A 15,872-nucleotide genomic window follows, 5' to 3' on the forward strand; every position below is an offset into this window, starting at 1 on the left:
CCCAGGTTTCAGAAACGTTTGGGAGAAGAAACCCAATTTTTTTTCCCACGTCTGTTTCAAATTTTTTGGTTTGGACCAAGCATTTGTTAGGAATAGTAATATAGGAGGTGTGATCAAAGAAATGCGGTAAATGAACTCTTATAGCAGCAAATGCTGTAGCTACATCAATTTAAAGTAATAAGCCTGATAGCCTGGTCCGTTGAGATAATCAGGGTCAAGTCTGAGAGAGTTGTGCCTCGTCAGTCGGCTTCCAGAGCCGGAATATAGAAGTCGTGTTTACCGTGTCTGTAGTGCGTCATTGATACGGACCCGGAAAGTTCGCAGATTACTCTGGCCTCTTGGTAGTGTTCAAAGTCATAAGTGTGCCCGATCCATGTTCGCTTTCCCATTGGTTGATTTCTTTATACAAAGAAGATTTTTATCCTTGTTAATCAGAACTACTTTAATCGTTTACTTCTCTCCTAGTTCAGCACCGTTGGCTCACGATCGTAGAGGGGCGTGTCCAAATTACTTGCTGTCCAATCCTGAACACAGTGCGAGAGTGTGAACGTTTTACATTATAATTTGCGGTGAAAATGAATGCGCGAAATTTCTGTATCTCTAATAACGTATTTCGAACAACGTGACGATTTGATAAAGCGGAGACCAGAAAAAAATTGGGTTAGTGGATTCCTCTTTCATCACGTCAACGCGCCATGCAATACCTCGCTTCTGATCCGCGAGATTTTGGCCCGAACAATAGGTTCCAGTCTGTCCACAACCAGAAATGCTTCCAATCATGGACCCAACATTGGGATACGCGCGCATTGCTAGCCAAGGAGAGTGTTTTGAAGAAGATTCGTTCTGATTCGATGTAAGCTTATTACCGTGTCCGTAATACAATTATTCACCGTGTCTTTGATCCAGGGGTAGCTTCAGAGCAGAGCAAGCCGGGAAACCGCCCGTAGCCCCGCACCGAGGTTTTTCATATTATTTTACTTGTTTATCTGGTGTATTTTTTTTAAATATGATCATTCACGAGAAAAGTAACATTAAAATTTTATCAGCATGCAAATTAAATTACTGGTCAATACCAAATATCAATTTATGATGATCATATTAGAAAAAAACTTTCAAATATTTTACTGCCACTTATAATTACGCGATGCCACAGGAATTCGATCGTAAGCATTTATGAAACTGACACGAAGATATTTTATCAGGAAAAAAATTCAAAGTTTCTTAAGATAAATTAGCAGGACCAAAGTCGAAATTAAAATTTTGGTGGTTGGCTTGAAAAGTGGTTTGAAAGAGTCAGTTGTGGTAACTATCCAGCGGAGCACCTCCATGAAGGTATGAAGCCCTGCAGAGCCACGGCTGTTTTGATCACATCTCGTGCTGTTGGGATGACCATTGCAACAGTCTGAAGGGTGAGGGTGACTGCGGCAGGGCACGCCCGGCGAGCGTGGCTACAAGGGCGAGGCCGGCGCGCGCGGCGAGGCGGGCACGCCGGGTCCCAGGGGCCTCCCCGGCACGCCGGGGGCCGAGGGGAAGCGGGGCAAGCGGGGCATCAGGGGCTCCACGGGCCCCAGTGGCCCGCCGGGCGAGAGGGGCGTGTCGGGCGCCAGGGGCCTGCCGGGCCCAGACGGACCGCCCGGGGCCAAAGGTAGGTGCTCGCCCTCCTCCGAGACCACACGCCAGGGTTTACTGAAGCTGCATGCTGCCTTAGCTGGAAACATTACAAGTTCCATTTATAATGCATCATTACACATGATTTAAATAATCGAGTACCTAATAAATATCCTTCCGTTCCATCTGTCAGTTAAATTTTAAACGACCACAACAATTTTTTTCTCTTCTTTTTACAGTTGCATGTTTTTTTTGTTTGTTTTTTTGTGGTCGCAATATTTCTCACCTGATATTGAACTGATTCTTAATAATTTCCAAGTGTTAAAGTTCACGCAATTAGTATTATTATGATGTATTGTGTGACATTTTACCGCTATTAGATCATATTTAAGTATGTAGATGTTTGTTGGCGAAATTTTGGGACCAAACATAGAAAACAAGGAAGCTATTGTGATAAAGTCACAGTAAAAGCCCTTGAAATATTGTAATAACAAGAACATGATGTAACCAATATGGCGTGTGAGTTAGAGCCTTATGCTTAAAATTTATTGTGAAACATAAATACGTGATATCAGTCTTTTTCAGCTGGTCTCAACGTGGTGTGCGCAGACAGTGCTGAATTCTGGATCTGAATTTTAGATGTCTGATATTTTCCTACTTGTGTTACCTTGGTATTTTGATGCCGTTCATGCCAAATAAAAATAATTTTATATATATGTTATTGATTTGTAAACATTGTCTGCCATTTTGCCTCTTATATATCTAGTATAAGGATAGAAGACAGAGCTTGCTCAAGTTACGAGGGTCATTCAAATATAACCCGGAATATTTTTATTCCGATGTATTGGTGATTTACGAAAATACAAATGAAATGCCTTATTTTTCTACATAGTTTCCTTCAATATAAATACATTTCCTCTAACGAATAGGAAGCTTTTTATCCCTTTATGAAAAAATATATATGTTTGCACCAGCAGCCAATTGCGCACATACTGTTCAACAGCATTGTTGTCTTCAAATCGTTCACCCCCTAATGCCTCAATCAGTGGATCAATCATATGGTCACATTTGGACAAGTCTGAACTTTATGGTAGGTGGGTGTTCAATAGGTTGCCAGATGTCGTTTATGGCTTTGATATTCCACTTTATCACACCGTTTCGAAACTTCTGGGGCCAATCGAACACATGGGTTTTGCTCAGAGTAGCGTCAATGAATTGTGCTTGGGGTCTCTTCACAATCTCACTCTATTTCATACCTACGTTGATGAGATAACTAATAATAGCGCGTCGCGCATCTGACGCCAGTGCTGTCACGGCGACACAGACATGGCGGACATGCTACCCTGTCTCCCCTCTCTCCCGCCACGAGCTGGGCCGCCCACATCATTGCTTTCTTTCGTTCACAAACACGACCACACGATGATATGCCTGTGCGAGTGTCGGTCAGGACTACCTATTACATGCACATATGGGCTAACTACCCATGTATGTTCTGTGTTCCTAGGGGTTCGCAGGAGCGGCTCGCACAGCTTTACACTACACGCCACACCCGAGTTTAACTAGGTCACACCGACAAGCCTCTAATGCACACCAACACGACACTACATCACGCCAGTTAGCCGATCTAGCTGGTGGGGAGCTTCTCTCCCCCGCCGAATGAGGTACACGTAACTTTTATAGCATTGCACAACCTACCAGCGCACACACAGGCCAGTGTGCCAAACCTATCCAACAAGATACGCACCCCCGCGGTCGATTCAAATGATTCTTCACCAGTGTGGGGTGCACCTGATTTACTATGCACTTAGCGAGTTATAGAAACTTCGGTTTCTGGCCTCGCCCACGCTTACTGCCCCGGATGGCAATATGATGAATCGGCGGTGGCGGCTTCAGTCGAATGAACCAAATTCCTGTGTATATTTGAGTGACCTCGAACTGCCTAGTTGAGAGGAAGGTTGTTTGCCTGCTGGTGGAACACTGCGCTGTGTCCCGCAGGACAAACTGGCGACCGAGGTCCTTTGGGACCCCAGGGCAACAAGGGCTCGCAAGGAGAACCAGGACGACCAGGATCACCAGGACTCCAGGTACCTGCTGCCGGCTCACCGGCATGTCTCGACCACCAGTCACTTTGTTTACAAAACATCCTCGAGTTTACAATCACACTCTAAAACTGAAATATATTTTCCTTGATAATTAAATTTTACTATTAGAGAATTGCTTGGATGATTTTTTTGTAGTTTACTAATATAACCATGTATTATCCACCCATTATCACCACAGATCCTTCAACAAACAACTTGCAAAAGAGAAGTAGATATTTTTTTTATATGGTAAATATGACTGAAATTACTTAAATGGTCATACAGTTAACCATACAGTAGGTTAAAATCATGACATACTTAAATTATACTATCATTGTCAGAAATTCACCTAGCAGTATTTCAATGAACGTAGTGGGAAGCCCACTTAGGATAATTTACCTATTTTGAAAACCACTGTCTTCAGATGAAATGAGTAACTGAAATTTGTTCCTACATTCCTTTGGCTACCTGCAGAAACTCGTGGTGCCATTACAAAATATGGTGTAGGAATGAGGGGGGAATATGGGGGTGATATATATCCCCCTACCCCCAGAATCCTAAAAAAAAAATATCTATCATTCTCTTCTCACTTAAATGATGATAGCGAATGACGCATTCCCCTCCACCTTTTCCACCCATAATCTTGAACCCAACCGCTACTTACAAAAGACTTTGAATTTGATATTGTCCAACGAGATGGTTGTTTTTTTTTTTAATTAGTTTATCAAACTCCTGTTTTAAACGCAAATCTAACACTAAAATACTAAAGGGAAATATTTCACATTTAGAAGAAATTAACTCATGTCAAAGCTTTTTAGGTTTTTGTGTTTCTTTTCTTATTTCCCCCAAATTTGGTTTTTAAAGTCTCCCTTTCCCAGTGGCGACTTGCGCCATCCATCAGCTCCGGGTGGCCCTGACGCCCACCAACAAGTGGTGTCGTGTTGTTGTCCGCAGGGCCTGAGGGGCGTGCAGGGCCGCACGGGCTCGCCGGGCAAGCCAGGGCTGCCGGGGGAGAGGGGCATCCAGGGCGCCGACGGCAAGCCGGGCGAGCAAGGACCGCAGGGCCTCCAGGGACTGCCCGGGCCCATCGGCATGTCGGGAGACAAGGGACTGCCGGCAAGTACAGCCACGGCTCCTGCGGCCCGATGGCAGGGCTCTCACACACAGGAGGATGCAGTTGATAATCACGACATTGCCCATTGGGATGTTCACAAAATGCATGGTCTCAAATACTGAAATTTAGTATTTTCGTACAAATTTTTGATTGAAAAAAGAGTTTAGCACATTAACGAAAGCATTTAAGTTAACATTAATATTACCTACAAAGAAATAAGAAGTAAAATTTGGGCTCGGAAGGGGCTGTAGCCCCCCTGCGCCCTTCCTCTGGAGCCGCGCTTGCTGCGGCCACGGCTCCGCCTCCTTCGGGGCTTTTCCTTCTCGGAGTAGCCGCGTGGGCCCGCGTGTTGGCAGTTGGCTGGAGCCTGTTCTTACACTGCGCGTTTACTAAACATTCGTTTGGAAACCTGTTGCCAATGAATAGTTCGTAACACTACGAGAAAAACTATTCCAACACATGGGTATGTTTTTTTTTTTTTTTTTTTTTGCGTGTATGAAATATCTAAGTTTTTTCTGGGAAATACTGGCGCATGATTTTATATTTTTTTTTTTAATGTTTAATTCAAGCATGATATTTTAAACCATGGAAAAAAATTTTATTGAATATTCAATAACGGGAATTCATTTTTGTTTTATTTTTGCTTATTAATGTGTGTAGTTGATTTTGGATATCCATTAAGAAAATGGTTTACAAGTAACTTGAGCTATTGGAGGTTCAGGGACAGGCAGAAAGCATAAATTCATGGTTAAGAATCCTAACCCAGTCTTAACGCGAACACTGTTTTGTAGTGATACAGTAAATGTACAAATTTACCAATATCTGTATTTTACGTGAATATTCATGTTCCATTTACAAAACAAAAACTATAGTGTATACGTTATCTGGTTATTTTTTTCACGAACGTCGGTAAGCATTCAGAGGAAAGTAACAAGATCATGCTTACTGTATAAGTGGCTATCTCTCTTGAGACAATTCTGATCTGATGCAGCTGATAAATGTCTATTTTCACGTGATTCCTTCTGGGAAAAGAACTAACTCAACATCGGTGTGCATGTCTAGGTCTATTTAAACAATCAAACTCAATTAATGGATTACTATGACGTATTATAGCGCTACACAGACAGCATGCTCAAAAGAAGTTTCTCTGGCACATTTTACAACTTCTGGATTTGACAAGAATTCTACATGGCGTACGGTAACTACCGCCTGCAAAATTTACATTTTGCGGTTTTTTAAAGTGTCACAAGTAAAATCAATATAGTTTGAATTTTCACCAGCTTTGCTTTAAATGGTTGTTACAGTTAAGCTGAATTGTATGCTAGTGTACGGACAAAAGAAAGAGTTCTTGTAATGGACTATGTTTACGAGATGACTAAGTGAAAGGAGATGTAAAAAAAGAATGAGAAAATAATTACCATGCCACAGACTTACTTTAAGATATAAATTTTTAGAATACAATTATTTAAATACGCGTGGCTAACTAGAAAATGAGTAAATAAGTAACAACACTTACTTCAGCCACTTACTCTGAGTTTACCACGATTTTTCCTGTCTCAACTAGTATTTTTCCCCGTCTGAGAGGATTATCTGGAACGATAACACAGAGAGTACAATACAAATTATTATTAGAATACATTTCAACAAACATAAATGAAATGCAGAGTTTACTATAAAAGTTTGCACTGTTATCTTCATTAAGACTAAGTTACCAACTATTTTAGTCTACAAAAGAAAGCTAGTATATTTGTTTTATCAAACTTTGAAACAATACAGTTTTGACTGATATCAGGCTAAATACTAACTTGTATTTGACTGTGGTTCAATTAATACGCACTTGTTGGTTTCCCTTACGTTTACTTAATGTTAGTACAAACCATATACGGATTCATTAAAATACAAACCAGTTTAAGACAGTAAGACATGGAAAATTACTGGTACTGTTTTGTGTCTAAGATACTGTCAGTTTCCCTGCCTTTAGAAGGTTTTCCATTACAGGATTTCCATTATCAGAGTTTTCCCTGTTTTCCATATCTTCCCTGTTGACGGGAACCCTACGAGCAGGGCCGAGCCCAACACAATGATGACTGCCCCCGTATAGGGGCAAAGTATGTCCCTCGCCCTCTGCTTTGTTCCTTATATTTATATTAAAATATAAGGCTAATACACCACCTCAAAAATATAACAACCATTTCCATTATTTAAAAAGAAAAAAGTCAGCATTTCGTTCAGTACTCGCCAGAAGTGTGTAACATCTAACTTCGGAAACGTGCCAATTCGTGTGTTCTTATGTTGCAAATATACTTATTATACGAAACTCGAACACGAAATTTAACTAAGAATTATTTGAAATAATGCCTAACATGATAAATATACTCAAATTTGGTTTTCAACAAAATTTTTGGACGCGAATCACACCTAGCTTCCTCGCATGCCGCTAGAATTCTCTGCCGGAGCAGCTACGTCGACTATCGAATTTAATCTAAATGACGAAACTGTTCCAATAAAAGCTAAAAAAAATACTAGAAAAAATAATACTAAACACCAGCTTTGGAAATGATTTTCGACAAGTAATCTTTATTAAAATTCTGCCCATCTTCTTAACATTCGGTAAAAAAAGATGGCAGAACCGAGGTTACACATTTCCATTCCACGCGACTTCCGTTCCATTCATGAAATTACATCTACCAAATGCCGTTTATCGAGAGCTAAGATGTTACACAACCAAATACTTTTCACGAGTAATAAAAAAAACTGTTTTTGATTGTGACTATTTGGTAATAAGTAGGGACCGGAAAAATTCGCGGGGTTCAATGACCTCTAGTATGAACTCCATAGTTCTACGTACACTCGGTCAAATGCCACCCACTCATTGGCTGCTGTCTTGTGAGACGTTCCAGCGTAGCAGCCTGTGATTCGACAAAGCTTTGGTTGGGTGTTTCTCATTGGCCCGGAGTCATCCAGGTGAGTTGTGAACCAATATCAGAGGCAGCACTGAGGTATAACGATTTGCATTATTAGCCTATCGCGAAATGAATCCGAGATTTTTTCCGGTCTCTAGTAATAAGCAAATTGCCAATCCTTCACTGAAAGAAATTTTTGTATATTTTACAAGGAAAATCCTTGGAAACCCTGTTGCCAAGGATATTACTTGTAAAACTACAAGGCAGAGCTTTGTACCACGTGCGATTTTGCAAGGCTCTACCTTGTAGTTTTGCAAGAAATAAACTTGGCAACAGGGTTTCCAAGAATTTCCCGTGTAAAAGAACAAATTTTTTTAGAGTGTTGCTGTATTCATGATCCGAGAGCAGTTGTAAGCGGGTGATCCCGAGTGAGTGTCGGCCCGTGTGCGCAGGGCGAGCAAGGGCGCGACGGGGAGCCGGGACCGACGGGACCAGCCGGGCCCAGAGGGGACTCGGGCAAGGACGGCTCGCCGGGGTCGCAGGGCAGCCCGGGCCCGCCGGGCTCCGACGGCGAGCGGGGGGCTCCGGGTCCCGTGGGCCCGCGAGGCTTCCAGGTAACACCGAGACCTTCACAGCGCAGCACGCGCTTGCCCGGCGGCGAGACTGATTCCTCGCACGGGACTGTGTCACTTTTAAATAAGTTGTTTTCGTTTGGGGAAGCCTTCTTTTCACAGACGAGAGAGCCAAAATCCGAAGTACCCCGAAGTTCATGCTTTTTTTCCCCGTATCTTTTATGTGGCTATCCTAACAAAATCAACCGTGCACAATGTTTTAAATTATTTATAATGTAGCTAACATAACCTAATTGACCATTAGTATCCTTTTATCAACATCACGATATTTATTTACAATTAACAAAAAAAAAACCGAAGATGCACGATTGGGCGTTTGACCTTCTCGTCTGTGAAAAGAAGAAATCCCTTTTCGTTGTCGTGATGTTGCGGTACCATGTGTGTTAAACCGTACCGTCTGCCATCTATCGGACGGACGTGACAACAACGCCAGGTTTCCACACATAAATCTCGGAGCTGTCCGGTGTTGGTCTACAGTTGATTTGGCAACACCGCTCCCCGCCACGTTGCAACTGTCGTCTTGGGACGTTGTGGCGTCCAGAATACATGTTCCGCACCATCCTCGCGTTCCTCTGTCTGTCGCTGTGTTGTCTGTCCTTAATTTGTAGTTCTTCCAGCTACTTTCTCGTGTCCGTTTGTGCTCAATCTTTTTTGAAGTTATACTTCTTTAGGCGCGTTATGACAAGATGATGAGAGTGCATTTTTAAGATGCGCGCGCATCACTGTAACACAAAATTAACAGGTTGAAGCTGCGCGCGCACCATGTGACGACATTTTCACGGGAAGATGGTGGATCCACGTCGGTTAGGATTCAGCTTAAAAGTCATGTAGCTTTTTTATTTGTTTTGATAATTGTTATATCTTCCCAGGTGGTTGTGAGTTGGCTGTTGAAGTTGCAAATCTAAGCTTTGTCATTTTAGACTTTGAGACAGAAGAAAATATAGTGGCTCTGCGTAATAGTTTTTTTCAGGTTTCCAAATTAATATGTTGGAGGAGATATATGGAGACAACAGTTCTTGAATAGGTTCACTGCCCGGAAATGATTCGATAAGCGGAGAGCAAAGTAAATTGGTATGGCAACAGTTAACAAACAACAACGGGCAAAGTGGTTCTGCCACCCCCCCCCCCCCCCCCGCCCCATATACCCGAGGACATGAATTTTATGCGTACGCTTCTGGACACGACCATACCATTGAAAACTTTGCATTTAAACGTTTGGAGATTAAATATTTCTTTCAACATTACTCTCAGTAACAAAATGACTTTGAAGACAAATGTATACTGCGTTGTATTGGTCCTTCACTTGTGCTTGTGTCTTTTTTTCTCTGTGAATTCAGTCAAAAAGAAGTTTTTGCAGTCCTGTTTTTTTAAACCTTTTTAAAGTTAAGTGCTGGTTTGAGATATTTAGTCGTTCAACTGGTTGTTGGATATTCGACATGTGTATCAAATAGGCTGTTATCGTCCTTGCAAACATGAATTATAAACTGAAATTTTTATCCTAGATGTTATATATTTATTTTGTGTTTAAACTTTATTTAAAATAAAATGTTAATATTTGTTAAGCGGTACAATTAAATGAACATGTTTTACAACTTTACGTGAAAATTCACTCAAAGGTAGAGTGTTTGTTTTTTCATTACATAATTTAATATTTTTGACATACATTATTTAACAATTAATTTTCTGCATATTGTTCAAATAACAAAATTTTTTTCCCTATTAGCTGGTAGAAAATGGAAGCACGGGTCCCTACCCAACTCTCAAATATGTCAAGTGAGCCATTAGGTGGAATATAAATAATTGAATTATTCAAAATGTATGTTTTGTTTTGTTCTGTTTGTGTTTTTTAAAAAAATTGATAAAATCTGTTTGTATCTTCTAGTGAAAATACAACTCTATAGGTAGAGACCTGCAAAATTCGCGGGGTTCAATGACCTCCAGGATAGACTCTACTACGCTCTACACACTCGGGCAAATATCACCTGTTCATGTGAGTCGTCTTGACTGGGTGGCCTGTAATTCGACACTTCTTTGAGCGAGGGTCTCTAATTGGCCCTCATTACTCCAGATTAACAGTGAACCAGTGGTAGAAGCAGCGCTAAGGTATAATTATTCGAGTTTTGCAGGTCTCTACCTATAGTAAATGCTACATGTTACTGTGGATACAAGAAGCAGCTGTGCTGATGAGCGAGGAACGCGTGTGTACGCCGGGGGTCGCGCTGCGCAGGGCCTGCCCGGCGCGCCGGGGAACCCGGGCAGCGCCGGCAAGGACGGCGAGCCGGGGGTGCAGGGAGCGGCCGGCGTGCCGGGCTCCAGCGGGCCCAGGGGCGAGCGGGGGTTCCCGGGCGAGCGCGGGCCCGTGGGGTCGCCGGGGGCGACGGGGCCCAGGGGCGAGCCGGGGTCGCAGGGCCAGGACGGCCCGCCGGTGAGTGCCTCCGTTCATTCACTTCTCGATGGCTGCCTTACGAGCAACTACGCTTGTAATGACCATATCTATATGCTTATATCTAAAAAAATGTTAGCTTTAAACTAAAAACAGTGAAAATGTTTCCATGTTTAGAAAAAAATGGTTTCTGTCAATGGGAATTTTTTTTGTGATATTTTTTGAATTTTTGTAACTATGCCACTTTCAAAAAAACTTGGATTTTTTTTATTTTTTTTAATGTGCTTGTATCATTTAAAAATTATAATTTTATTTAAAATGGTTTGTATTTTTGTTTTTTGTTATATAAACGTATGCCCGATTGTTTTTTGTCAGATTTTTTTTGTAGTTACCCCTATTTGAATTTTTATATTATATTCTTCTGTTGTGATCGCTTCTTTTCTTTCTGCTGCAGCGCAGATGCACTTTATATGTGTATATATATATTTTATATATTTTCATATATATGTCAGGAATAATTTTAATTTGCACAATATTAAAAGAAACTGAGTTTTTTTTTATAAAAAAATCGTGTGTATTAAATTTAAGTGTTTGTTGTATTCATAATTTTTCAACGGGCACCTTAGGGACCTTGCGACCTTCCTAGTTATAAATAATTGCTTAAGATATAGTTGTGTCTGTTTACAAAAAAATTAAGAATACGCTTAGGGTGAGTGAGTAGTTTGTTCTGTTTCTGTATTTTATTTTTAAACTGTATTGTTAGAAGAGTGAAAAGGGATAAAAACGGGCGTTTTCAGAGTAAATTTTAGACATGAAACGTCCGGTAGGGATTCCTGAAAGTACTCAAGGGACTTGCATTACACGTCATCTTCATTTCCTCCGCTCATGTGTCATTACTGTCCCGTGCACGACGAGAAGACTGCGCGCCAGTTCAGATGCGATACCGCGCTAGAAGCACCAGCGAGCGTCAGGAACACACACACGCCCTTGACTGGGTCGTCCACTTGACCATCGCAGCATGTCATTTCCTGGCGATTCCTAGCCCCAGGGTGGTGACTGCGGGGTTTCTGTGCTGCCTTTACGAGATATGGAGGTGAAGCGACCAATGGCGGCTTCAGGATGACTTTTCGGGAGGGGCTATCGCACAAAGAAAGGTCGTAGTTGCAAAAAATTAAAGTGGTCAGATATTGGCCTTGGAATATTATTTACAAATTACAGGTTTCAAATACAGAACCTTAGTAGCTCCATGCGACTTTTGATGAGATAAAAGTTTAACATATGTAATTAAATATTTAAGTAAACATAAATATACACTAATCAATAAAATTGGTCTTGGGAGGGGCTATCGCCCTCACCTCCCCCCTTCTGGAGCCGCGCTTGGAAGCGACAATGGGACACGCAGTCCCCAACCAGGCAAGAGAATTTCCCGCAAGTGAAAAAAAATCTCCCTCCTGGCTGGGAATCGAATCCGGGGCCTTGTGTCCACCGACCAGAGGCTATATCCACCGAGCGAATGGCTGGTTTCCTAAATTATTGTGCTGTTTTTAGTTGTAGTGTTTTTAATTTAATTTCTAAAAATGACACTAGTTTATTGTTTACGAAATGTTTTATGATTTAAATAAGTGTTTCCGTAGTGGTTTTGAAAAAACTAAAAATAATTATTCATATTTTACACACTAAAGTTTAAAATAATTTTACCGTCTGTTCGTAGTTTTTGTCAAAATACTACTTTTATGATCCCATTCTAAAGAACTAGATTTTTTATTTTTTCCAAAATTCTGAATACTTAGATCCACCACGATATTTTGGATCTCAATGTAGATCAACAAGTTGTAAGAGCTATGCAATATAAAATTCATAATGTTGGTAAAAGGTTACTTCAGTGACAAAGTATTCATTGTGAGTGTAGATATCTACTACAATTTCCACTAAACAATAAAGTTAGAAATATATTTTAGAAAAAAAATATTATTTTGGTCATTAGTTTTAAAACTATATTTTAAACTAAAAGTTTATGTTTTAAATTAATGTCTTCTTTCTTCAACTTCTTCGATTCCTAGAGACCGTAGCCAGTAGGTAATTATGAAATTTTAATTAATGATTTAGCCAATATACATCTAAGTTATAAACATTTGTCCGTACTCCGTGTTTTCCGAGCTAAGTTCTTCTGGCAAATACATCTACTCCAGTTACGCAGCGTAAGGTACCACCTCATTCCAATCAAGAAGGTTGAGTACTGGGCGTCAGACTCCGGCTGTTTTACCTTACGAATAATGCCGGTGTTCTCTACGAGACTAAAGCATAGCCCAATAGGAAACTTTTATGAGGTCAGAGTGTGTTAATCATAAACATCAGATCGGCTGAAGAACTACAGTCGATCTCGGTCTCGTAGTATCGATAAAAATATAAAATCAACGCCATGTGGGAAAATACATGCCTATTACTTACATTTCACTTCACAGAGTATAATTACACAGCCAGTTTATTTATCATATTTAATCATCTGTTAAGGTATAATTTTAAAAAAGATTATTAAAACACGTGTCCTTTTTTTTCAGGGTCCACCAGGATTCAAAGGCGACAAAGGACATGCAGGACCTTCGGGTTTAGTGGTGAGTATCTCCTGTGAAGTTCTTAGTTGACGTTTAGCAAGGCTCATCTCGCATGAGAGGATTACAAAACTAAAATACAAATCAAGTAAAAAACCAAACTGTTAAGTTGCTAAGAAAATTACTTAAAATGACGTGCACTTACAAGCACAGCTCTTAAATAACTGGTGTTTTGTAAACGATGTTACGGTTTTTTTTTTAAATTAACATTGTTATAAAATCAACGCAACAGAAGCCAGGTGAGGATATAGTTTGAAATAATTTGTGTGTTTGATAATTCTTTATGATGATGTTAGCATTTTTCTCTCCACATAATTAACTGGTGCAAATGTCACGTATTATTGTTGTAGTTTTATCTTTCCAAAGCTTCGATTACAATTAATATAACTTAAGTATGAGTAAATGTTTGGTTAAATTGGCTAAAATAATTAATATTTCATTACTTTCAAACATTGCCAAGTTTATACATTTTTTCCCCATATGCATCAACGTGATCACTTAAATTTACCACGAATGTTACTAAACTTTATTTCAGTCACTTGCAATTATAAATTTACTAAGGCTATGTTCCAATATTGGTCCCTTCATAATTTTGTAATTAGTGATTTTGTTGGTTTCAATAGGATACATTGATCAGTTACTTGTTTCATACTCCCACAAATACTCCGTATAAGTTAAATTTTAATATTTGTAAATAGTTTTATATTGTTTCAGAGTTAAAATTTCGTATCCATTATTTTAACAAAAATAATTGACTTAAATGCCTCAAATATAAACACACTAAAAAATAGTTAACTCCATTAATAGTAGTTTTTATTAAAATAATCTTAAAGACATTTTAGCCGTACATAGTGTTTGTTAATTTTGGTTGCACACATAATTGGTAAGTTGAGAATGCTTGAACAGCGTGCGCGGGTCGCTCAGAGACAGGAATGAGTTCCGCGCCCGGCAGATAGTGGAGGATTCAGGCAGAGATGAGACGTGTGTGCGCTGTTGCTCCCCAGGGTCTGCAAGGACTGCGCGGGGAAGCCGGACTGCCGGGAGAGAAGGGCGAAAGAGGCACCACCGGACCCGCGGGTCCCGAAGGCCCACCTGGTACGTCCAACCACTTCCTGACTTTCTACACAGTCTGTTACTGAGTTGTGTCACGGAAAAAGCGGCCGGAGACACAAGCGTCAAATATTCGAGAGACGTGAAAGAATATTATCCTAGAAAGATTTGTGCAATGGGAGTGCATGACTTGATGTAAGCTTTTGGACATACGCCATTGCTAAGCACATGTATGTCTGACATACATGTGATTAGCAATGGCGTATGTCCAAAAGCTTACATCAAGACGTGAAGGAGTATTTGATTACAACTACTTTGAACTTCATTTTTTATAAACTTTTATGTGAGTACTGAAGTTTTTTAACAATAAAAATGTATATAAATATCAAGACATGATCTGTGGGGTAAGCTTAAGGTACTCAAAACTTTCATCGTAATTTCTCTATTTTTAAAGTAGGTACTCCGAGGATACGTTTGACTATATTTATGCCGTAATTAATTTCTTCATTTTAAAGCATGCATTGTTTAACCTATAAAAATGCAATTACAATCATTTATTTTATTTTCATTTTTAATAACAAAAATTAATTGCTTTAATACTAGACCGAAAATAAATTAAAACATTTCTGAAAGTATATTTGTCATTGCACATGATCTCGGTATAAACACGCAATCAGGTATTTTGGATACACAAATTATTTTTTAAGTTGATGCCAACATATATCTTGATAGAAATTACATATTGTAAGGTAAGCTTATAAAATATCAAACATTTTAAATAGTTATCCACTAGTCGTCTTGAGAATTGTATAACTTTATCATCGAAACAGTTATAGTTACCTATCTTTATAAGTTCAATATGTTTTTGTATGTGTAACATCTTATCTCTCAGTATACAGCATTTAGTGAGTGTAATTTCGTGTATGTGACGGAAGTTATTCCGTCGCATTCATGAAATGTGTGCTGCCTGTGGCGGGTAGCGCGAACCAATATTGCACATCCAAATGGCAACTTTATAGTATTACCTGTTTAATGAATTTTAACAAGCTGTTGCTTGTTCTTTGTCAATATATAGATACAGAACCAGGGTTCAGTAGTTTTTCAAGTCTTTTTTTTCTCTTTTATCGAAACTGTTTCATTATACAGTTTAAAATTTAGTCTGCTAATCAAACTATTCAATAGTCGTCGTATATGCCCCGGTAGCTAATTCTAGCTGCGCTTGAAACTAAGTGTGATTTGCATTCAGAAAAAATGTAGTTAGAGAAGCACAATTTGCATATATTTATCACACTCTGTTTTATTTTTAAGGATTTTTTCGTTAAATTTTTTGTCCGAGTTTCTCATTATAAGTTTATTTGCAACATGAGAACACATGAATCTGCTCGTTTCCGAGGTTAGATGTTACACATCACTGGCGAGCACTGAAAAACTCGCTCATAATTTTAATAGGCTAAATTAGGCTATATATATAACATTTATCTCAAGAGTCAGC

The 15,872-nt window shown here is 39.7% G+C and overlaps 1 protein-coding gene across 1 annotated transcript in view; it reads left to right on the forward strand.

The window, feature by feature from the left end:
* The window catches only part of LOC134533445 (fibril-forming collagen alpha chain-like), a 108,704-nt gene that overhangs the window by 62,339 nt on the left and 30,493 nt on the right, over positions 1 to 15,872 (forward strand). The window contains exons 15-21 of the mRNA XM_063370967.1: positions 1,429 to 1,645; positions 3,604 to 3,692; positions 4,644 to 4,805; positions 8,159 to 8,320; positions 10,566 to 10,763; positions 13,280 to 13,333; positions 14,335 to 14,425. Of these exons, the coding sequence (XP_063227037.1) occupies positions 1,429 to 1,645; positions 3,604 to 3,692; positions 4,644 to 4,805; positions 8,159 to 8,320; positions 10,566 to 10,763; positions 13,280 to 13,333; positions 14,335 to 14,425 (973 nt within the window). The remainder of the gene's footprint in view (positions 1 to 1,428; positions 1,646 to 3,603; positions 3,693 to 4,643; positions 4,806 to 8,158; positions 8,321 to 10,565; positions 10,764 to 13,279; positions 13,334 to 14,334; positions 14,426 to 15,872) is intronic.

Source organism: Bacillus rossius, chromosome 6 (assembly GCF_032445375.1).
Source record: "Bacillus rossius redtenbacheri isolate Brsri chromosome 6, Brsri_v3, whole genome shotgun sequence".
NCBI lineage: Eukaryota > Metazoa > Arthropoda > Insecta > Phasmatodea > Bacillidae > Bacillus > Bacillus rossius.